The 24,321-nt window shown below is 44.3% G+C and overlaps 1 protein-coding gene across 3 annotated transcripts in view; it reads right to left on the reverse strand.

The window, feature by feature from the left end:
• MSH4 (mutS homolog 4) overlaps positions 1 to 24,321 on the reverse strand; it is a 97,128-nt gene that overhangs the window by 34,676 nt on the left and 38,131 nt on the right. For 2 of the 3 annotated variants that reach the window (XM_068239199.1, XM_068239201.1), the window contains exons 9-13: positions 14,627 to 14,701; positions 13,666 to 13,730; positions 12,068 to 12,237; positions 6,499 to 6,629; positions 1,249 to 1,352 (exon numbers count right to left, since the gene is read on the reverse strand). In XM_068239199.1, the coding sequence (XP_068095300.1) occupies positions 1,249 to 1,352; positions 6,499 to 6,629; positions 12,068 to 12,237; positions 13,666 to 13,730; positions 14,627 to 14,701 (545 nt within the window). The remainder of the gene's footprint in view (positions 1 to 1,248; positions 1,353 to 6,498; positions 6,630 to 12,067; positions 12,238 to 13,665; positions 13,731 to 14,626; positions 14,702 to 24,321) is intronic. The other variant, XM_068239200.1, reaches the window with a different exon arrangement.

Genomic DNA, 24,321 nt, shown 5'->3' on the forward strand with positions numbered 1-24,321 from the left:
CAATACAGATAAGTTCTCTGCTCCATCTCAGGCTATTCTCAATTTCTCCACTCCTCTCTCTGGGCTAGTGCAACGCCAAAATGACAATAGCAATCGCTAGCAATTTGTGAGTGTGATTTTGTGAAGTGATTTTCAGAGCGATTTTTGAATGAATTGCTCAAAAACATGCTACATGCAGTATACCTGCGATTTTGAAAAAATCACAACGCTGCTGTGGGAACACCCACATAGGGTAACATTAGCCAAGCGCTTTTCAAATCACTGTTGATTTGAAAAACGCTCAGAAGCACTCTTGCTGTGCACCAGCCTCCTTCATTCACCTTTGTTTCCCTCTTCCCCTAGAGCTGGCTGTGTGTTCTTGTCTTACAGGAAAGCTAAATAAAAGTGCAATCCTGGTGAGGCAAAATATTATTATTTAGTATTTATGTAGCGCCGACATCTTCCGCAGATGCATATATCCCTGCATCATATGGGTATCGCTTGCGCTATGTGAAACTATGTAGCATATTCCACTGAATTGTCCAAACTAAGTCTATCTCATGTTCCTCTCTTGGGGAGTCGTTCCAGCGCTGTACCCCGTTCACATTTGCTGCTACCAGAAGCCCTCAGAAACACTCGTGTCCTTGAGTACTTCCAAAGATAGGCATCTCCGTAATACGCCAGCGCACTTTTGTGCATGGGCAGTCTGGAGCCACCTGTATTCGGAAGCACTCGGGACATACGTGCTTCTGGACCTTTCAGGAACCCCCCCCTTAAAAATCCTGCGTTTGCCCCTGGGGGGGTGGTGGTTAAGGTTAGGCATCAGTGGAGGCAGTTAGGGTTAGGCATCGTAGGGGGGTGGTGGTTAAGGTTAGGCATCAGTGGGGGCAGTTAGGGTTAGGCATCGTAGAGGGGTGGTGGTTAAGGTTAGGCAGCAGTGGGGGCAGTTAGGGTTAGGCATCGTAGGGGGGTAGTTAGGGTTAGGCATCAGTAGATGGAGGGCTCTGTGCAAGAATAGGGTTAGGTTTAGCTGTAGTAAGATATCAGTATCATTTACCGATATTTCCCTATTGCAATTAGCACGGTAAAATAGTATATCAGTCTATTTACCGATATCCTACTCCAGGCTATTTCCAACACTCAGATTTTCAGGCACCCTGTTTGCACATGTATCATTTGGGGGTGAACGTGCCCTTCAAAACAAGTACTTTCTTTCTAAAAGAGCTAAAAAAAAATAAAACAAAGCAACTGTAGGCTGGTTAAACTTACACATAAGACACGTGGTAGATTTCCTTGAGAGATTCTTGGCATCGTCCATTCAGCTTAATTAAGTCAGCCGTTGTGAAGCTGTAAGTGTTTTTCACCCGAGTCACCTGGGAAGACGGCAAAGCACGTGATTGCAGTCAGTCACTCCTATCGATCTGCTCTTGTACTCTTTTCAGCAGCTGTCACCCGAAGCCATCGGGGTAATGTCAGGCGAAGTCATGTCCTGTTACAGTGGCGTAGCAATAGGGGATGTAGAGGTTGTGACTGCACTGGTGCCCCTGAACCAGAGGGGCCCACTAAGTGCACCGTTCGTCTATCTTATTAGCTTTACACTGATGTTATGCTGGTAATGAACACCTCTATATGTGCTTTGCATAGTGGTAATCCTTAGCAAACTGTTTGCTTACTCTTATGACACCCGTCTGACACTGCAGCTGTCCTTGGTAGGTTTTGGGGTTCCATATCAATAGAGTGCTTTGGGCCCCATGTATATAACACACTGGGGCTCTAAGCTCCTTACTTACGCCACTGCCCTGCCATGTGTTGCGTCATGCCAACTATGCCATGAGAACATTACTGTGTGGCGCAGGGAGAGGTCTCATTGATCTCATACAGAGGCAGAGATTCTCAGCCCAGCGGGAATCTTACCAACCGATTGTCACAGTAAGAACTCACTGGCATGAAAAGCTCTATCAGTAAGGACGACTCTACCCAAAAGCTTTAGCTTCTGATAGGCTGGAAAAGGGTTACATTTTTTTTCTTTTTGTATACTCTGCACATGATGGGAATGTTTATTACACTTTTCTGGGTGGATTTATACTTTTCCTGCCTCTAGGTAAAGTTTCTTGTGTCTTCCCTTTAATGTACAGCAGCTCTCCTCTCATTCCATGTGCAGCCCTCTCCTCTCTTTGGTGTACAGCTCCCCTGGACAACACCTGCCTTATTCCATGTGTTGCAGCACACTTAGAGCCCTTATCTTCTATTTGTAGCAACCTTATGTTACCGCCCCTCTTCCATATCCATAAGCCCCATTGGGCAGTAACCGCTTGAGGCCCAGGCCAATATGGCCCGTCCCCAAATCCAGCCCTGTCTGGGGTGTCCCTGTATAAGGCTGTTATAATGGCAAAGGCCATAACTGTACCCAACAGCAAGTGATGTTCGCTTGGTTAATCCGAGAAAACTGTGGAACCAGAATGTCTATATAAATAAGACATTAAAATGGCGAAGACATGATTCTCAACTAGTAAGATTCTGGCCCATATGCAATTCACTTTTTCTCTGGGGTTTTCTCCTAAGTGATATTTTCACAACTTGTCAATAAAATGCCTTTTAAATTACAAGCCAGCAAGAAAATACTCAAAATAGTTTTGACAGTACTTACTCACCTACTTTTTGGTGGTTCTCCAATTGCAGAGGGCTGAAAAGTTATTTCAAACAGAAGTTATCTGCTAGGAGAAAACTAAGGAGAAAAAGTGAATTGCATATGAGCCCTTGTCATAAAATGTCCTGTAGACCACTGGCAAGCAAGAGAATATGCAAAATAATTTTGATAGCACTTTTTCACCAACATTTAGGTACTTTTTCAATTGTGAGGTGGGTTCTTAGAATCCTATTAGCACACAGAGGCTGGGTCTGCATACAATGCCCAACCTCTGTTGCTATACCGTCTCCCCCCTGCGCTCTGCTATGCCCCCCAAACTAAACCGCTGTGCTAGCGACACACAGCGTGTCGCCAGCAGGCTGTTTACATGTTCAGTGTCACTCAACCCGCTCCCCCACCTCCTGTATTGAGCCGCTTCCCGCACGCATCCCTTCCCTCCAATCAGCGGGGAGGGAAAGGACGCGGGCGAAGAGCAACGCAATACAGGAGGCGGAGGAGCGGCGAGAGTGACACTGAACATGTAATAGAGTGACCAGACGTCCCGGATTGCCCGGGACGCGTCCCGGATTCGGGGTCCGCTGTCCCAGGCAGCATGAGGTCCCGGGAAACGTCCCGCTTTCAGCAGCGGGATGTCCCGGCCTCGGGACTCTGGCCACTCAATCCTTATGAACTGGCAGCGGCGTCTATAGACGCCGTGCCAGTTCATTGTCCGCAGCCCCGCTCCAGCCTCCTCTTCCGGTGTCTGTTCCGACACCGGCAGGCGAGCAGGGCTACGGCAAGATGGCTGCCGAAGCCCTGTACTGGAGACTATTTGTCTCCAGTACAGGGCTTCGGGCGCCATCTTGCCGTAGCCCTGCTCTGCCAGGCTGTCAGCGCGGGAGACTTCAGGAGGAAGGTGGTCCCGGGAGCAGCGCACCAGAGGCCGGAGACTTCTGCAAGGTGAGTAAATGCTTTCTTTTCCAGGTGAACTGTTTGCCCGCATTGTTTCTTTTTCAGGTGAAATGTTTGCCCGCATTGTTTCTTTTTCAGGTGAAATGTTTGCCCGCATTGTTTCTTTTTCAGGTGAAATGTTTGCCCGCATTGTTTCTTTTCAGGTGAAATGTTTGCCCGCATTGTTTCTTTTCTGGGGAAATGTTTGCCCGCATTGTTTCTTTTCTGGGGAAATGTTTGCCCGCATTGCGTTTCTTTTCTGGGGAAATGTTTGCCCGCATTGCGTTTCTTTTCTGGGGAAATGTTTGCCCGCATTGCGTTTCTTTTCTGGGGAAATGTTTGCCCGCATTGCGTTTCTTTTCTGGTGAAATGTTTGCCCGCATTGAGTTTCTTTTCTGGTGAAATGTTTGCCCGCATTGCGTTTCTTTTCTGGTGAAATGTTTGCCCGCATTGCGTTTCTTTTCTGGTGAAATGTTTGCCCGCATTGCGTTAATTTTCTGGTGAAATGTTTGCCCGCATTGCAGTAATCTTCTGGTGAAATGTTTGCCCGCATTGCAGTAATTTTCTGGTGAAATGTTTGCCCGCATTGCGTTTATTTTGTACTGACATGTTGCCCGCATTGCGTTTATTTTGTACTGACATGTTTGCCCGCATTGCTTTTTATTTTGTACTGACATGTTGCCCGCATTGCGTTTATTTTGTACTGACATGTTTGCCCGCATTGCGTTTATTTTGTACTGACATGTTGCCCGCATTGCGTTTATTTTGTACTGACATGTTTGCCCGCATTGCGTTTATTTTGTGCTGACTTGTTGCCCATTGCGTTTATTTTGTACTGACATGTTGCCCGCATTGCGTTTATTTTGTACTGACATGTTTGCCCGCATTGCGTTTTTATTTTGTACTGACATGTTGCCCGCATTGCGTTTATTTTGTACTGACATGGTTGCCCGCATTGCGTTTATTTTGTACTGAAATGTTTGCCCGCATTGCGTTTATTTTGTACTGACATGTTGCCCGCATTGCGTTTATTTTGTACTGACATGTTGCCCGCATTGCGTTTATTTTGTACTGACATGTTGCCCGCATTGCGTTTATTTTGTACTGACATGTTTGCCCGCATTGCGTTTATTTTGTGCTGACTTGTTGCCCATTGCATTTAGTTTCTGGTGTCTGGGGTAACTGTTACTGCATTTATTATTTAATGGTCATAGATGGCTATGTTTGCGGCTTTGTGGTTACGGTATACTATTAGCATCACACAGTTTCTGCACACCCATGATGCAAAGTCTCGTTTGTCCACATCATGGCGTAAACACTGCTTTCTTATGCCTCGGTGTTACATCATTACGTTGGCTCCGCCCATACAATGCCATGGCCACGCCCATTCATCGACGCGGCGCGCTGCCCCCCCCCCCCCCCCTCCGGTCTTCATCGCGGTGCACTCTTCAGTCCTCCCCACTACCCCCCCCCCCCTCCCTGTCCCAGGTTGGACCTACAAAAATCTGGTCACTCTACATGTAAACAGCCTGCTGGCGACACGCTGTGTGTCGCTAGCACAGCGGTTTAGTTTGGGGGGCATAGCAGAGCGCAGGGGGGAGACTGGGGGAAACAGTATAGCAACAGAGGCTGGGCATTGTATGCAGACCCAGCCTCTGTGTGCTAATAGGGTTCTAAGAACCCACCTTGGGTTTTCTTTAAAGTTATTTTTAAAGACATTATGAAAATGATCTCCTAGGAGATAACTCTGGAGAAAAAGTTACTACTACTACTACTGCAGCCAAATTGATCAGCAGGATGCAAGGCAACTGGTATTGTTTAAAAGCTAGTAAATATGACAGCCTCCATATTCTTCTCACTTCAGTTGTCCTTTAAAGAGAACCCGAGGTGGGTTCTAAGAATCCAATTAGCATACAGAGGCTGGTTCCGCATACAATGACCAGCCTCTGTTGCTATACTGTTTCCCCCCAGCCCCCCTCTGCGCTCTGCTGTCCCCCATTAATCAATGGCCGTGCTGGCGACACGCAGCGTGTCGCCAGCCTGCTGTTTACATGTGAAGTTTCAGTCTGCAGCTCCCCCGCCTTCTCCATAGCGCCGGTCCCCGCCCACGTCCCTTCCCTCCAATCAGCGGGGAGGCGGGCGGGGACCGGCGCTATGGAGAAGTCGGGGAGCGGCAGAGACTGACACTTCACATGTAAACAGCCATCGCCAGCACGGCGATTGATTTATGGGGCATAGCAGAGCGCAGGGGGGGGGGGGCCTGGGGAGAGACGGTATAGCCACAGAGGCTGGGCATTGTATGCAGACCCAGCCTCTGTGTGCTAATAGGGTTCTAAGAACCCACCTTGGGTTTTCTTTAAAGTTATTTTTAAAGACATTATGAAAATGATCTCCTAGGAGATAACTCTGGAGAAAAAGTTAATTGCGTGTGGGCCGCTGTGTGGTATTACATTGCAGACATGACATCATAGTTTGGCCCCGTTTGAGGCATTTATCATGTGACTGGACAGGAAACATGACTTTATAGCACTGCTGATAGTTTCCAGATCGCCGCAGGATCCGCACGGTAATGTAGTTCTGCCCTAGCATTAATTTGGGCTCTTCCGGAGCAGTGTACCGCATTGTGGGAAGTATGAACTTTCCCATAGACTTTTATTAGGCCGCGGTAGCAGTGCAACAATTTGATGCAACGCATCGCGCCAGTGTGAAAGGGCCCTCAAATGGAAGCACTGGCTTTAAAACACAGGGCACGGGGGACACTTTACATTTGGGGGGTCACCAGCAGAATGTCTGTTGGTCAACGCGATATTGAATGCTGTCAGGCCGCAATATTGAGTGATGTATGGGCACTTAAAGTCCGAGTCTCAGTAGATACCTTTGGGTAGGGGGGCATTTCAGGAATAGTCAGGTTTTATACCAGTGTAAACGTAAATGATGACCACCTTGATAAACTCCTCGGGTAGCGCTGGCTGTGCATTCCCGTCCACGTTCATCTGGATGAAGAATCCACGAATGGTGCTAAAACTGGTCTTCAGCGGTAAGTTGTGCTTCTCAGCCATCTGTGATATAAGCCCTGTAAACAAGAAAGTATTTTGTAATTTCCCAACTTTAGTTTATATTTAACACTATCTATCTGGATATGATAGTAATGTTGTCTGAAAATCAGGCTTGGGTCTCGATTCCCAACAGGCGACACAAATCTAAGGTGTGTATGCACCTTAAAGTAAAAAACTTAAGTTTAACTTCAAGGGAGGGCTGATAAGATGACTTCATCTCCTTTTACTCAGTTTCATAAGCACCGGGGGGGGTGTTGGACACGTGATTGTAGACGGAACAGTGCTGCAAAAAACTGTAGTCTTAAAGTTAACCCGAGGTGAAAATAAACTGATGAGATAAAACAATTGTATTTATCCTACTCCTAAACATGACTTTTTAAGATATCCCATGGTGTTATTTTATATTTAAATATTTACAAAGTAGGTTGGATGTTTTACTGCCTCTAATCAGTTTTAAGTATCCCAGAGTTAGAAAAAGGTCAATCATTCATGTATTTTATCTCCCTCTTTTCTCAGAAGTTGTATTCTGCCAGGAAAACTTTTATGGCTGTTATTTGATTATCAGTGATGCTTACTATATTACTATACAAGTTACCGACAAGACGGAAGCTGTCACTTCCAGGCCTAGAAATTAACTATTTCAGGCAGCAAAATAAAACAAGTAAAACAGCCTGGTTATTAATACGTTTTCTACTGTGCATACACATGTTAATCTCATCACGTCACGTTGCCTCAGGTGCACTTTAAAAATAAAGGTTCCCATACACTCTACGATTTTCCCCGACTGCCGAGGATCGGTGCCCTGGCATAGCCACCCAATCATGACTGCCGAGGATCGGTGCCCTGGCATAGCCACCCAATCATAATTTTGATTGATTTCAGGCTGAGCACTGTGTGGGCTCAGCAGTATGTACATGATAGCAGCATCAGGATTAGGGATGGTTGGGGAGGCGCCCAATGTATACGGTAAGTCGGTAAGGTGGTATCTAGTGAGGACTCACATAGGTGTGGAAAAGGAGTCTTTATTATACAAGAATAGTTATACTGTATACAGTATAAAGACTCCTTTTTCCCACCTATGTGAGTCCTCACAAGAGGTAAGAAACCTCTTTTTATATATTGGTATATACATAAGTCTCACCCACGTCACTATATACATTGCAAGAAGTTTTAAATCAGGATGATACCATTTATTGGCTAGCTAAAAATGAATAAAAATAAGCAAGTTTTCGGCCTTGCAGCCTTCGTCAGGCTTATATCCTGTTAGTTTGCAGGCTGGTGGTACAGACAGCTATATACATGCAACATCAAAAGGGTAAATAGATATATTTTTCAAGCATAAATACATGTCATTAAGATGCCTTAATCCTCCTGGCGGTCTATTAAAAACCGCCAGAGGGCAGCGCAGCAGTTTTTAATTATTTTTTTTTAAATCATGTAGCGAGCCCAAGGCTCGCTACACGATAGCAGCTGTGCTGCGGCATCCCCCCACCCACTTTGGTCGGCTGTGGCGATCTCCGATCCTGGAGGGCTTCCCCCGTCGCCATGGCGACGGGCTGGATGACGTCACTGATGTCATTGGGAGTCCCGATCTACCCCTCAGCGCAGCCTGGCACTGATTGGCCAGGCAGCGCACGGGGTCTGGGGGGGGCGGCGGCTAATTGGCGCGGAGCGGCGGCGATCGGAGTGCACACGCAGCTAGCAAAGTGCTAGCTGCGTGTTGCAAAAAAAAAAAAATTATGCTAATCGGCCCAGCAGGGCCTGAGAGGTCCTGGGGTTACCGCCAGGAAGGTTAATTCAAACAGACCATCTAAATGGGGTTAGAGGTTGTTAGCTGAGATAAGGATCCTTGTTTACTCCATGCTCACAGACCTGGGATTAGGATTCACCCAGAGGTATCGTAAATTCTTAGTTCACAAGTTCAGCTAGAATGGCTGAGAAAGTTCAAATATCATCAACCTCATACAAATATAAAAAGTTGTTGTCCTTATTCAAACCCTTCACCACAGCTTTGAACCAATTTATAAATTTTGTTTCTGCTATTAATCGATCATTTGACGTTTTGAAGCCACCCTTAAGGGCAGTGACACGAAGATCATCCATGCTATGTCCGTTGGACCGAAAGTGTGTAGCAACTGGGAATCCAGATTTGGTATCATTAATAGTGTGCCTGTGTCCATTCATACGTTTGCGCAGTTTGTCCAGTTTCTCCCACGTACATAACATTGGGGCATTTAGCACACATAATCAGATATACCAGATTGGTGGAACCACAGGAAAATGTGCCTTGTACTCTGTACTCCTGTTGTGAACCTGGTATCGTTACCCTGTCAGTGGAGTAAATGTGTCTGCAGGTCCTACATATTTTTTGTCGGCAGGGTGATGTTCTGTTTTGTTGAGGCCTATTCAAAGAGCTCCTGACAATCATCTGTTTTAGATTGTGTGGTTGCCGATATGACAAGAGTGGAGGTTTAGGGAATATCGTTCTCAGTCTGTGATCCTTGTGTATAATGGGATGAAGTTCCTTAGCAATCCTCCTTAAGATTTCCAGGTGTGGGTTGTAGGTGACAACCAAAGGGACACGTTCCTCTTTCTGGTTTTGCTTATATTTCAGGAGTTCAGTCCTGGGGATGATGCTGGCTTTCCTGATTTGGGCCTCAGCCATGGGAGGACTGTAACCTTGTTTAATGAAAGTGTTCTTAAGGCGATCCAGGTGCTTGTCTCTGTCCATCCTGTCAGAACAAATCCAGTTGTTAATGTGCTTGGGATGAAAACTGTCATACCTTAGGTATGTGGGACGGTCTGTAGGTTTGCGATACATTGGGCGCCTCCCCAAACATCCCTAATCTCGTTGTTACTCTACACCTCCATGTGAGGTGTTAATCCCCGCTACTTGTCGACCTAGTCCACCAGTAGAGAGGACCCGAGGAGGAAAGCGGCCGCACAGTTCCAGAAGGATCTGGGACAGTGAGTGGGAACGGTTTATTTCAGTGGTTGCGGGATTGCAACCCATCCTTGTGAGTTTCTGCTATCCACAACATTCAGTAATAATCTGTACCAGACGATACTGCAACATTGGGCTCCTGGTTTCCCCTTCTTTACAGGTTAAGGGATCTCCACTCCCTTTGTGATGGGACGCTCCGCCACCTGACCCACCACACGTGATATCAGCATGTATGTGATGAGCCCCCAGGTGTCCTCCTAGCTACCCAGGCCCCTGCAGGGTATTATCACAGCAGAGTTTACTTGCTGCTCACCTTGTCCGGTCGGAACGCTCCCCCTGGGTTCTTACCTTATCAACCGGTTTCAGTACTCAGTGACCCAGCAGTGTACACAAGTACGTCAATGCTGTTGTGTCACATGGTACTGGGAACAGGAGATCACGGAAGGACACAGCAGGGAGCACTACAGCTGGACAGGTAAGCAGCGAGTGCGCTTCTCTACAATAATACTCTTCAGGGGTCTCGGGTAGCTGGAGGGAGAGGTAGTGGCGGTATCGGGAATGGCCCTATAGGCAGAAATTTGTCAATGTCAGATGTAGCTCTGCGGAATGTTTGTTTACTGAGTATTCCGAAACCAGTTAAAATAATGCCTGATCTCCCAGAATGCTCTGGGAGGAGAATGTGACATCACTATCACTGGGAGGGCGAAGCTGCATACCAATATACAGGAATACATAGATAGCAGAAGTGTTTCTGATACTGAAATCACTGTAAAAATGGGTATCCTAAATAATGTACTGCATTCTAGTATATGTCACTACAGAGCCTCCTGAACAAAAGAAAATACAGGTGAACCATGAAAAATTACAATATTGTGCAAAAGTCCATTTATTTCAGTAATTCAACTTAAAGGTTACCAGAGCCCAAAATAACATGAGAAACTTGGAGAGCAGGCATGTATGTTGAGCTGTCCTGATGCTCACCGCTCCTCCTGTCTGCCCCCTCAGGTGCCTGTAACTGCCCTGCGGCCCCATCCTCCATTTGGCTTGGTCGGGCATCAATGTGCATGCGCTGGCCGGGCTGCACGCATACTACAGCACGCAACCGTGGCCGAAAGTGCTCTGCGCATGTGTGTGTGACGTCATGCGCATGCACCGAGCGTTTCTGACGTTGGTTGTGTGTTGTAGCACCCGTGCAGCCCCACCAGCACAGGGGCACCGGAAGACAGGGCCACAGGGCAATTACAGGTACCCAATGGGTCAGAAAGGAGAACAGGGGGAGCAGTTAACATTAGGACAGCTCACCATACATGACTGCTCCCCCGTTTCTCATCTTTATTTGAGCACTGGTATCCTTTAAAGGGACTCCGAGCAGTGCAGAAACTATGGAAAGATGCACATCATTTTAAAGCTCTCTTTCTCCTCTTTCCAATGATATATAAACCGCCACCCTACGCCTTTTAGTTTTCGCTATTTTTGCGATTGAATTTGCCGCGGCCGTGATTTCGATCGCGAAAATAGAGAAAACTAAAAGGCGTAGGGCAACGATTTAGGTGTTGTCAGAAAGAGGAGAAAGAGAGCTTTAAAATGATATCCATCTTTCCATAGTTATTTTGTATTACACAGGGCGACTTTTTGTCAAAGTCAGCAGCTGCATTCAGCAGAATGGAGCTTCTGACACTGGGGAAAGTGTCGTCCTGTGTAATACAATATAACTATGGCTTGATGGATATCATTTTAAAGCTCTCTTTCTTCTCTTTCTGACGACACCTAAATCGTCGCCCTACACCTTTTAGTTTTCTCTATTTTCGCGATCGAAATCGCGGCCGCGGCAATTTCAATCGCGAAAATAGCGAAAAATAAAAGGCCTAGGGCGGTGGTTTATATATCATTGGAAAGAGGAGAAAGAGAGCTTTAAAATGATATGCATCTTTCCATAGTTTCTGCACTGCTCGGAGTCCCTTTAAAGTAGACCTGAACTCTTGCACAGGACAGACGGAAAACAGAGAAATGCACCCTGTGTGTATTTAGAGACTTTAGCCTGTCTAATTCCCCCTCATTTGTGTCTTATGACAAGTTGTAATTTGAGCTCTCCCCTGTGTTACATGACTGCCATGGCAGAGAAGGCAGATAAGATCATTTGAAAGCACAGGATGCTAACATTATGTCTGCTTTCATGTAGAAACACTGCAGATTTATTTTAGGATTTGTATCAGCTGTAACAAAAGAATTGTTTTTGTTTAAAGGTTATTATGCTGTTGACTATCTTTTAGAGCAGAGAGGGCGTTCTGAGTTCAGGTCTGTTTTAAGTTGAATTACAGAAAAAAATGGTCCTTTGCACAATATTGTATTTTTTCAAGGTTCACCTGTTTTGTTGTCTGGAGTACTTCAACCACTAACAATATCAGAACATCAAAATATAACTCCAAATATAACAGCTTCAAGCACTTTATGCTATAGGGAGTGATAGTTGTCATGAAAAGAGGAAGTATTCTTACAATGTGTGATCTATACCTGAAATGTCGTCTATGATCTCCGTGTACATCCTCCGGGCAATGTCAAGAAACTCGTTGATGTTGGGTTTGACTGCATAACACTTCTGCGTTCTCATATTCAGGCATCCTCTGGTGTATCTGGTATCATCATTAATAACTGTTCTAATTTTTTCAAGTATAATATTAAACCTAATAAAAGATAGTCACAAGCAGATAAAAGTCAGACTTTACTTCTGATGATGGGGAAAAAAAAACATTCCACCAACTACCGTATTTGCCGCCCTATTAGACGCTCAGGAATATAAGACGCACCTATGTTTAGAGGGCAAAAAAATATATACTAAACCTAGTGAGTCCATATTCCAGGAGCATTTTATAATGTCCTCTCCCAAACTGGTGTCCTCCTATGTCCCCTTCTGCCTCCAAGTATCCCCCTCTGTCCCCTGTGTGTCCCCAGGTGTCCTCTTCTGTCCCCTGTGTGTCCCTTTCTGTCGCTGGGTGTCCCCCCTTCTGTGCCCTGTGTGGCCACTCTGTCCTGCTCCCTCGCCTGTGTCTCCACTCCCTGTGTATGTTAAGTGTTACCTAATCTGTCAGCTGTCAGCTATACTATCTCAGAAAAAAAACACATATATAAGAAGAGTAGATAAATACTTGTTCTACTTACATAACAGATGTATTGCACTGTCCACATTTTGATTTTAGTGATTTTTCTTTAGCAAAAAAAAAAGAGAGAAAATCCTTTTTAGGATTTGCCATTTTGACTGTGTCTATCTTGAAGCCAATCCTGACATAATTTCCTCCCTTACTCTGTCTGTGTATCATTGCACGCCCTCCTCCAGTCTTCAGACACTCCCACCTAGCTTTGCAGTAGAAAGTGCATTGTCTCAGCATGATAAATATTGGCCAATCAGAGAGGAACAGAGGTGTGGGAGGGGAATACGGGAGGGAAAGAGGCTTCAGCCAATCAGGTTATATTAGTTATGTCTGAGGGGAAAGTAAAGAAGAAAAAAAGAAAACCCAGCATGCCCTGCAACTTCCTTTGTGTGGCAGATGTACCAAATAGGAGCCAGGGAAACCGGGGAATTATTTTTTTATGAAGAAAAGTAACAGTGATTTTTAACTTTTGGATTGCCTGGTTAACATCCTTATTACTTGTTTGAATGTATTTAAAAGTGACACATTTACATATTGAAATAGCAGACATGTCACAATACTGTATGTTTTAGTTATTGATTTATGAAGCTTGTTTTGTTCTCCTGCAAGGAAGCATTACTGATGATGTCAGCACAGGGGCAGATTCAGTTCTGCTCTGCAGTCACCTCAGCCTGTCAGCAGGAACAGTTAACTATCAGACAGAAGGTGTTTCTCACGAGATCTTTTTTTTTTATAGAAGGGGCTTTGAAATTTCCATAATAGATTTAGCATAGTCATGAAGAAGCCATAAAAAACTAATTAGCTCTTTATTTTTTTTGCCCAGGATATGGATGGAAGATAATCTCTATTGCCATGAATTCACACTACCGTCTTAAAAGGGAAACTTTGTTTCTGGAGCAAGACATACTTTATTTGATGCATAATGGAGTTTTTATTACAGCCTGTGCTTGCAGTATAATTCACCTTTCATCTTCTATTGAGGAGGAATATGCTCTGAGCAGAGCAGTCTTGCAGTTTTTCAGTACAGCCTGTCAGAAATAAAAATAAACAATTTAAAACTGAATATTGAAGGAGTTTAGATCAGTTAGTTTAAAGAGCAAACCTAAAGTAAAAATAACCTGATGAGACAAATCGTATCTATAGTCCTAAGGGCCGTACACAGGCTAGAGCAGCCGTCATAAACCTTCTTAACCCTATAAATACTTTTTGGATCTCGAGGAACCCCTGGCATGGTCTCTCTGAAGAGACTCTAAATCCACTTTTTAACTTTTATTAATGTTAAGCACTTATACCCCCCAAATCCCCTGTGCAAAATCCACAACTTTCTTGGTCGTGGATTTTGCTGCTCATGGAGGCAGAGCTTTCAGCTGCAGCTCTGCCTCCATGTGCGTCAGTCTGCCGGCGGATCTCCGCCTCTCCCCGCCCCTCTCAGTGAAGGAAGATTCTCTCTTGACAGGCATATTTAAAAAGTTCAGACCCTTAGGTAACTATTTATGTTGTTTGTTTGTTTTTTTAATTGTAATTTTTTTTTTAAGGCTCGGTGAGTTAAAACGCACGCTGTGTGCATTGCTCAGTGTTGCCAACTCATCCCTTTAATTACTGACACATATGAATTATACAGGTTTTGTGGCTAGGTAGATGCAGTTAAGGCACTGATTATGTGCAAATAGCCCCAGAACCTGTATAACTTAGATATGTCAGTAATTAAAGGGATGAGTTGGCAACACTGGCATTGCTCTGCATAGACCTCAAAGCGGCAACCACGAGTTCAGCTTGGGGATACCGTTCCTGGCTTGTTTTTTCCACCCCAAGCTGGACTCGTGGTTACCGCTAAGGAGGTTAAGGTATCAGGGATGCATACCTTACTGTACTTTCCAGACCTGTGTTAACTACAGAAGGGTGAAAGGATGAAACTGGCCATTACCTTTAAGGGCTCCACAAGTTCTAGAGTGTGCTTGAGTGAAATCAGATAGGTGATTTTTGTATCAGCAGCCTTTTCCTGTAAATAATCAAAAATGGGGCTGAAACAAAGCTGTAACTGTAGTCAAAATAATAAAAATAATAATGATATATGATAGATTACTTTCGGTTGGGATATGAGCTTGTTAGGCTAAGAGTGCATATCTCCTTCTCTTTGGTATTGAAGCTATTAGTGATATTTTCTTTATCTTGTTTTTTTTTTATTAAAAATACTTTACCTGTTTAACATATTGTTAACTAATTGTCTGTTTATGATCGAGACAGGCTACCTGTTCTATCACTGCTGCTGCACTATATGTTATTTTATGCTGTACTTGTTTGTATGACATCCGTCTTTTCTCTTTAATAAAGGCTGATTTAAAAAAATCTCTCCTCTCCCTGATTTACTTTCTGAAATGTATTACATGTAGAGATGTCTTTAGTACTGGCGGCTGATCTCTGCGGAATGTTCGTTATGGAGAGCTCTGAAGCCAGTACAAAAACATAGATGGTCTCCCATAATGCTCTAAAGGTAGGAGATAATTCCGTATAATAAACAGCCTAGGATACGCGTCAGTGGGAGGGCGGAGCTGCATACCAATACTCAGCAATATATAGATATAGGAAGGGTTTCTGATGCTGAAGCTTTGATAATTAATGTAAAAGTGAGTATCCTGAATCATTTACTGCACTCTACTATATGTTGGTACAGTTCCCCTTTAATTAAATGACTGAATAGAAACCTAGCAAGGGTTGATAAACAGAATGTTTAAGACTAGGAACTGTAACCAAGGCCTGAGCATCATCCCAATCAGTAACTGATACCCCCTTTTCCATGAGAAAGTTTTCTATTAGATCAATGGGGTGGTCTGTGTGGCTGATATTGTGGTGAAACCCCTCCCACAGAGTGATGTCAGGACCTATGTCCTGACAGTTTCCTGTCGATTAACCTTGTTGAATTGTGGGAAATAACTGTTTCCAACTGCCAAGCAACCACTATCTCCCTCTGTGCATTTGTATATCTATAAAAAAATCAACCTTGTATCCTATCACATTGTTAGTGGGTGTGGTTATAGATAACGGCAGTAGGTGCTGTCTAGTTTTTTTCATGTCTGCCAGTAGTAAAGATGATAACCTGCAGGATGATTGTAGAGCAAACATCATGAACAAATTACACGGCGAATATCAATCATTTCTTGATGTCTCTTCTATTTTTAACTTCTCACTTTGCAATGTTTTATTCTTTTCTCCTTTTTGCTTAAAGGACATCCGAGGTGAAAATAAGCTGATGAGAAAAACAATTGTATCTATCCTCCTTCTAAAAACGGCATTTTTAGGTATCCCCCAGTTTTATGTTATATTTTAATCAAGTTTTTACTGTTTCATTGTCTCTGCTCAATGACACCATCATTAAAGTATGTTAGAGCTCAAATCTATGAATGATTGGCCCTTTTTATCTCTTTCCTGCTCCAGGAAGCCATTTACTGACAGGAAAGTGTTTTATGGCTGTAATTACTTATCAGTGAGGGTTATGTTATAGTCTGACCCAATCCAACCCGTCCCTGACCCAAATAGAAAATGTCACTTGCATACCTGATGTTTAACTCTTTCAGGCAGAGAAAGAAAAAAAGGAACACAGCCTAGTTATTTGTGTGCTTGTTACTATACATGCATATGTCTATCTCATCATGTCACCTCGGTTGTCCTTTAACCAGTTCGGCCTTTCTGGACGAGCTTTCTCGTCCAGAAAGGCACTGCAGCTTTCCATGCATGGTGCGCGCGATTGGGCGCGCACCCGCCGCCCGCCCCCCGATCAGTGAATGGGAATATAATTCCCATTCACCGATCTAACTTCCCCGCAGAAATACCGACGCTTTCTATCCAGAGAGCGTGGTATTTCTGCCCCCAGGAAACATCTCCCCTGCATTTAAGTTCCTGGATGCGAGATCGTTCGCATCCAGGACTTTTTTCACTGTGGCCATCTTGTGGCCAAATAGTAAACTGCACAAACATACATTTTAAAATAAACAATTATACTATTTTACATTTAAAATAGGCAGTTTCCCTCCCACATCAAAAATTACCCACATACATTTTTTATTAAAAAAAATAAATAAAAAAAATACAATTAAAAAAAAACAAAAAAAACATAAATAGTTACCCAAGGGTCTAAACTTTTTAAATATGCATGTCAAGAGAGTATGTTATTATATTATTTAAAATTATAAGCTTATAAATAGTGATGGACGCAAATTGAAAAAATGCACCTTTAATTCTAAATTAAATATCTGCACCATAAATTGTGATAGGGACATCGTTTAAACCGGGACAGATGGGCAAATAAAATACATGGGTTTTAATTACGGTAGCGTATATTAATTTCAAACTATAATGGCCAAAAACTGAGAAATAATGAATTTTTTTCATTTCTTTCTTAATCTTCCTGTTAAAATGGATTTAGAAAAAAATAATTCTTAGCAAAATGTACTACCCAAAGAAAGGCTAATTAGTGGCGGAAAAAACAAGATATAGATCAATTCATTGTGATAAGTAACAATAAAGTTATAGGCGAATGAATGGGAGGTGAACGTTGCTCGGATGCATGAGATTTTCGGCACTGCGGTGCTGAACCGGTTAAAGAGAATTTGTACTCTAAAATTCTTACAATAAAAAGCATACCATTCTATTCATTATGTTCCCCTGGGCCCCTCTGTGCTGTTTCTGCCTCTCCCTGCTGCAATACTGGCTTGTAAGTGCCATTTTTAGGCAGTGTTTACAAACAAAAGACATGGCTTCTAACTAGAGTATGATATGTCTGAGAGTAGCTCAGTCTCTGACTCATGCAGAGCTTGGAGAGGGTGTGTATAGCTTCTGCCAATGACAAGCAGTGCAGCACATTCCAGCTTCAGACGACAGAGCTGCCAGAAGAGAGAAGATTAGATCATATAATACAGCCACTGTGAAACTAGAAAAGGCTGCAGTAACACAGACCACATTAGAACAGGTATAGGAACTTATAGGATAGAAGAAATAAGGCTGAAACTTTTGTTACAGAGTCTCTGTAAGTTCCTCTTAAGGGGAAAAAATCTAAACGCCTTCTGTAGGTTGCTGCACAGCGTTTGTCAGTCACAGGCCTCCCCTCCTGGCATCCGTATAAGTGATACATGACTTAGGAATGGATATCGCTGGGCTGGGGATCAGCAGAGAGTACGCAGCATGTCATTTTGTATCCCAGACCTGAATTTATTGATAAAGAGCTCTTGCTGAGGAGAACCTGCACCCGCACCACAGCTCATTCACCAAGCTGTCAGCAACGCTCCCTGTAATTTTTCAGTAAATCCAGCCTATCGCTCATGTAATCCATTGTTCCGCAGCTCTGAAAGTAAATCAGGAACACTTTAAACGATTCGTGGGGAAGAAAGGAGAGCTAAAAAAAGATCCTGCGGCGAATGGAAAAAGTAAGTCAAGCAGAGAGCAGATACAGTACGAGATGATGTGAGACCTCATTATCAGTAATTCTGGGCTCCAATCTGTTACAGCAGAGCATTATTACATTAACTATACATGTAAAGGACCCCATTTTAAATATCCAAACTGCTCATTTTATGGCTCAGCTGAACCTATAATTGAACAAGATAAATCCTGAAAGCAACAATCGCAATGACTAGTTTAAATTATAAGAATTACCTACAGAACTGAAGTTCTCAAACTGCATGATCCTTAGAGAGAACCCAAGGTGGTGCGGGGAGGGGATGCAGATGGGACACAGAGGCACGTTCTCTGCCTCATGACATGCCTCTGTGTCCCCCCACCGCCACTCTCTGTGTCCCCCCACACCGCCGTTCTCTGCCCCCCCACCACATCCGCGCTATAGCCCCCCCCCAGAAATTAGCGACAGTATTCGTCGCTATCTCGGAGGGTAATGGGAGAGGGATTCCCTGCTCAAAACGCCCACTAGGGACGTTCCTGCACGCTTTCCAGAGCTGCCATTGGACAGCTCTCTCTCCCTGGCTGCGCCCCCTTCTTCTCCCCCGCCTCCCTGCATGCCGGGAGAGAGAGATGGCTCTTCTTCCAGCGTCGTGACCCAGAGGTCATGAAAGTGAAAGTGGGGCAGTGCGGGCCTCGGGAGCAAAGAGTGATGTGGATGGCGGCTACCTGATACACCCAGCTCTGCTTATCTCCAGGTGTGCGTTTACAGAATAAATATAGGCTTTGTCTGTCACTTCCTGTTACCTGAGCTGAGGTCCTAAGGTTGGCCACACCGACCGTACCGTATATCTTCAGATATAAGTCGACTTCAATATTTGACCCTCGTAAGCTGGAATTTTTTGATGACTCAAATCTAAATCTATCCAGCAAAGTTAATAGGTGCACTTGAGGACCAGGAAGAGTTAATGGCTGCACTTTATAAAGTATTTTAGCTATTAACTTCTCCTCGTCCCTCAAGTGCAGCCAATAACTCCTCCAGGTCCCCATTTGCAGCCATTAATCCTATCCTGTTTTGACCCCCCCTCCCACCACTACCAAAAGGGGAGTTGCTGTCGCCCCCATCCGGTAAAAAACCCTCTCCCCACAGTGCCAGTTGTCAGCTTCTCTGACTCCCCTCCCACCACTCACTGTCCCCCCTGTGTAAACCTATACTTACCTATTGGTGTGAAACATGGATACTTACTCAAAACCTAGCAAGCACAATGGATGCTTTTGAAAGGAAGATATTACGCAAAGTCTATGGCCCCTCCCTTGAGAATGGTGTATGGAGAATTAAATACAACTATGAGCTACATAAACTATATAAAGATCTCCCACCATGTGGCTAGAATGGAGCACCATGGGATCCCAAAAAGAATCTTTACAAGGAGAATAGATGGACGAAGACCAACTGGAAGACCTAGAAGGAGATGGACAGATGAAGATGACAAACATGCCAAAGAACTGCTTAAAGGGAAGGTTCAGGGACCGTTAAAAAAAAAAAAATCCGCATCCACTTACCTGGGGCTTCCTCCAGCCCGTGGAAGGCAGGAGGTGCCCTCGGCGCCGCTCCGCAGGCTCCCGGTGGTCTCCGGTGGCCGACCCGACCTGGCCGGCGGCCAGGTCGGGCTTCTTCTGCGTTCCAAAATGCGCCTCACGGCGGCGCGCTGACGTCATCGGACGTTCTCCGGGCTGTACTGCGCAGGCTCAGTAGTTCTGAGCCTGCGCAGTACAGCCCGGAGGACGTCCGATGACGTCAGCGCGCCGCCGTGAGTCGCATTTTGGAACGCAGAAGAAGCCCGACCTGGCCGCCGGCCTGGCCAGGTCGGCCACCGGGAGCCTGCGGAGCGGCGCCGAGGGCACCTCCTGCCTGCCACGGGCTGGAGGAAGCCCCAGGTAAGTGGATGCGGATTTTTATTTTTTTTCAACGGTCCCTGAACCTTCCCTTTAAAGTGGATTCGAGATGAACTTTTACTCATTGCATAATTGTGTTCCTTTCCTATAGTTTGTAGGGCATTCCTCAAGCCAAATACTTTTTTGTTTTTGTTTTAATACTCTAATTCCCTATAAACTAAATAAGCCCTACCCACAGTTTTCAGAGAGCCTTGGCAGTAGCCAGGGTTCATGGGAGCTCAGTCTGGGCAGGAGGAGGGGGAGGTATTACTAGCCAGAGATTTCAGAGGCAGAGGGGAGGAGGGAGGAGGGGGGATTAGGTTTTTTTCAGTCTGAATGCTGATGGTGCAGATAAGCTTGCCTCTGTGTAATGTTTACAAACAACATGGCTGCTGTCACAGGAAGAAATAATCATATTCTATTAAAGCAGTATGCTGACAGATTTGTGTTTTAAACTATCTAAACTGTACATAAGATATATAGACAAGTTACTTGTTATAGTTAGTTTTTAATCTCGGATCCGCTTTAAGATATACAAAGGGAAACAGGCATCAATAGACCGAGATGGATGGGGCAGAAAACTGAAAGATGCCAAGGCTCAAATTGGAGGAGGAGGTGACCATGTCTTTTGACCCAGCTATTTCTGTTCCCCTTTACTCCTATATCTATCTCTTTCTTTTCAAGGTTCTCGGTTGCAGGAGCTAAACGCATGGTTGCTATCCTTTTCTAAATTTGTCAATATAAAACAATCAATTTATTCCAAATAGAGGAAGTGCATACAAATGTATGCAGTCAAAACAAGTAAAGTTGACAGGATTCTGCTACACGCCCACACAGTCACCCCATACATACACTCTGCTGCAGCAAGAGAAAAATACATTTGTTTTTCCTTTTGGCCACAAAAAAGATGCATAAATTGGTATGTACTCCCTCTATTTGGAATAAATTGATTGTTTTATATTGATCTACTGTTTACTAGCACAGCAGCGCACCTCAGACACTTTTCCTTTTAGTTCTTTATTTCAGTGCGGGGAATCACTAAGCTGAGGCTGAAGCTGAATAGCATTTCATTCCAAGCTCTTGTCATTATCCAGGTGCAACACTCACACTCACTCTTTTAAATTCCAGGCATGCGATGTCAGCAAACGGTTAACACACTGTTCATAAGAATCCACATTAGAGATCAAGAACTAAGTCTATGTCTACAGATGTATGATGTTTGATGACTGTATTAATGCATTAGATACAAATGTCTGTAGCTTCAGTATTTCTGTAAATTTCTTACCAGTGAGCATGGTTAACTTTAGTGTCACTACTAGTTGTTGTATTGTTATCTGTATAATCAATAAAATGATTTGTTAAAAAAAAAACTGGCATGAAAGGATTGAATTGCTGGGCACACACAGCTATAAAACACACAATACTAGAATGTATTTACCTTAGATACTCGCGTATAAGCCTACATTTTCAGCACAAAAAATGTGCTGAAAAGTTACCCCTCGGCTTATATGTGAGTCAGTGGAGCAGAACGGATGGTGGAGCAGGTTTTCTTACTGGCAGGGGAGCATAAGGATTGTGCACTAGTAATCCTGCTCTTACCAGCTTGTGCCTTGCTGTGCCCGTGCCCCACATCCCCTGTAGCATGGTGTGCAGAGTGCACTGCTCAAGACTACCTGTGTCCCCTGGCTTGTGGAGCGAAGAGTACAAGAAACATGTCAGCTGTGCAACGATTCTTGCTGTGTGGCGATCACTGTGTCTCATAACTATGATGCCATCTAGCGGTGTTTTAAGACACAGCTGTTCCATCATTGGGGCACATCTGGCTACTGTGGAGGGGGCTATACTGGGGGAGAGGGGGCTATATACGAGTCAATCACTTTTTCCTGGTTTCTGAGGGAAAAGTGGGTACCACTGCTTATACGCGGGTCAGCTTATATACATCCTTGAAATACGAGGCAAGTAATAATAATTCATCCAATGGGATCGATAGAACAATAAAAGTCTGTCCGAGCGCCTAACGCCTCATCCCCCTTACTCACAACCAAAATAAAAGTTTTGCCTAAAGTTCCACATTAAGTTCACTACTCTACTATTCACAACATTCAACACAGGTGAGGGGAAGGAAACTGATTATCTTGTTACCATGGCTCCTGGCAAGAGCTGGGACAGAGACATGGACCAAGTTATCGGTACCTCTCCACAAGACAAGAGGGGCCTACAAAGGTTTCTGAATTAACTTGACACCAAAAATAGTAACTGGCTCCTGAGCTATTGTACGAAGGGTTAATGACCTGCCCGACAAGGATCAGTCGAATCAGATCATCTACAGGGAAAGGTGGGAATATATGAAGGTGCATACCTGTAATGTCCCTACCTTTTATACAATTCCCAAGGTCCATAAGAATGCCCTAAAGCCCCCCGGACATCCAATAGTAGCTGGAATCAGAGGCCCGACGAAAAGACTAGGAAAATCTATATATACAGTATAAAATCGTGTGTGTGTGTGTGTGTGTGTGTGTGTGTGTGTGTGTGTGTGTGTGTGTGTGTGTGTGTGTGTGTGTGTGTGTGTGTGTGTGTGTGTGTGTGTGTGTGTGTGTGTGTGTGTGTGTGTGTGTGTGTGTGTGTGTGTGTGTGTGTGTGTGTGTGTGTGTGTGTGTGTGTGTGTGTGTGTGTGTGTGTGTGTGTGTGTGTGTGTGTGTGTGTGTGTGTGTGTGTGTGTGTGTGGCGATCACTCGAAAACGGCTTGACCGATTTGAACGAAACTTGGTATACAGATCCCTTACTACCTGGGATGATATGTTCTGGGGGTCTCGCGCCCCCCCTGCACATGTGGGCGGAGCTACAAACAGCAAATCAGATTTCACCCATTCAAGTCAATGGAAAAAATGTAAAAGGCTGCCATTCTCACAGTAATCAAGCCAGAGTCCCCACACTTGGCACAGTTGGTCACTTGGTGACTGAGGTTACAAATCCAGGAAAAGTGGGCGGAGCATAAAACAGCCAATCAAATTTCAGCCATTCATTTTACATGGGAAAATGTAAACTGCAGCCATTCTTAGATTGTTAATCGCAGGGTTCTCAAACTTGGCACACTTGGTCACTGGGTGAATGCGATTAAGATTCAAGAAAGTTAGTGGAGCCTACAACAGCCAATCAAAATTCACCTATTGATTTTCAAGGGGAATATTTAAACTGCTGCTATTCTTACACTTTTAATGGCAGAGGCTTCAAACTTGCTACAGTCGGTCATTGGGTGACTGGGGTCCAAATTCACCAAAGGGGCGGGGCCACAAACAGCCAATCAGATTTCCTTGGTGGATAAACTGCTTCCATTCACACATTTTTGATGCCAGGAACCTGAAAGCTCACAAACTTGGTCATTGAGTGACTGTGTGTCAAGGTTACAAAGAGTGGGCGGAACCAAATACACATTTCCCTGGGAAAATATAAACTGCAGCCATTCTTACATCGTTAATGGCAGGGCTCTCAAACTTTGCACAGTTGGTCACTGGGTGAATGAGATTAAGATTTTGGAAGGTGGGTGGAGTCTACAACAGCCAATCAAAATTCACCTTTTGATTTTCAAAGGGAATATTTAAACTGCTACCATTTTCTTATACTGTTAATAGCAGATGCCTCAAACCAGGTACAATTGGTCACTGGGTGACTGGGGTTCAAATTCAGAAAGGGGGCGGAGCCTCAAACAGCCAGATTTGTTTATTTTTCAATGGGAATATAAAAAGTATTGATACCAAGGACCCCAAAGCTGATAAACGTGATAATTGAGTGACTGTATGTCAAGGTTAGAAAGAGTGGGCGGTGCCAACAACTACATTTTTAACATGGTAGGGTTCCCAAACTTTACACAATTGGCCACTGGGTGACTGGGATGACTATTCAGAAATGTGGGTGGAGCCTACAACAGCCAATCAAAATTCACCTATTGATTTTCAAGGGGAATATTCACATTGCTACCATTCTTACACTGTTAATGGCAGAGGTCTCAAACCTGATACAGTCAGTCATTGGGTGACTGGGGTCCAAATTCACTAAAGGGGTGGGGCCACATACAGTCAATCAGATTTCCTTGGTGGATAAACTGCTTCCATATACACATTTTTGATGCCAGGAACCTGAAAGCTCACAAACGTGGTCATTGAGTGACTGTGTGCCAAGGTTACAAAAAGTGGGCGGAGCCAAAAATAACTTTTTTTTCTTTTCTTACATCGTTAATGGCAGGGTTCTCAAACTTTGCACAGTTGGTCATTGGGTGACTGAGATTAAGATTTTGGAAGGTGG

This window comes from Hyperolius riggenbachi, chromosome 6 (genome assembly GCF_040937935.1).
Source record: "Hyperolius riggenbachi isolate aHypRig1 chromosome 6, aHypRig1.pri, whole genome shotgun sequence".
Taxonomy (NCBI): domain Eukaryota; kingdom Metazoa; phylum Chordata; class Amphibia; order Anura; family Hyperoliidae; genus Hyperolius; species Hyperolius riggenbachi.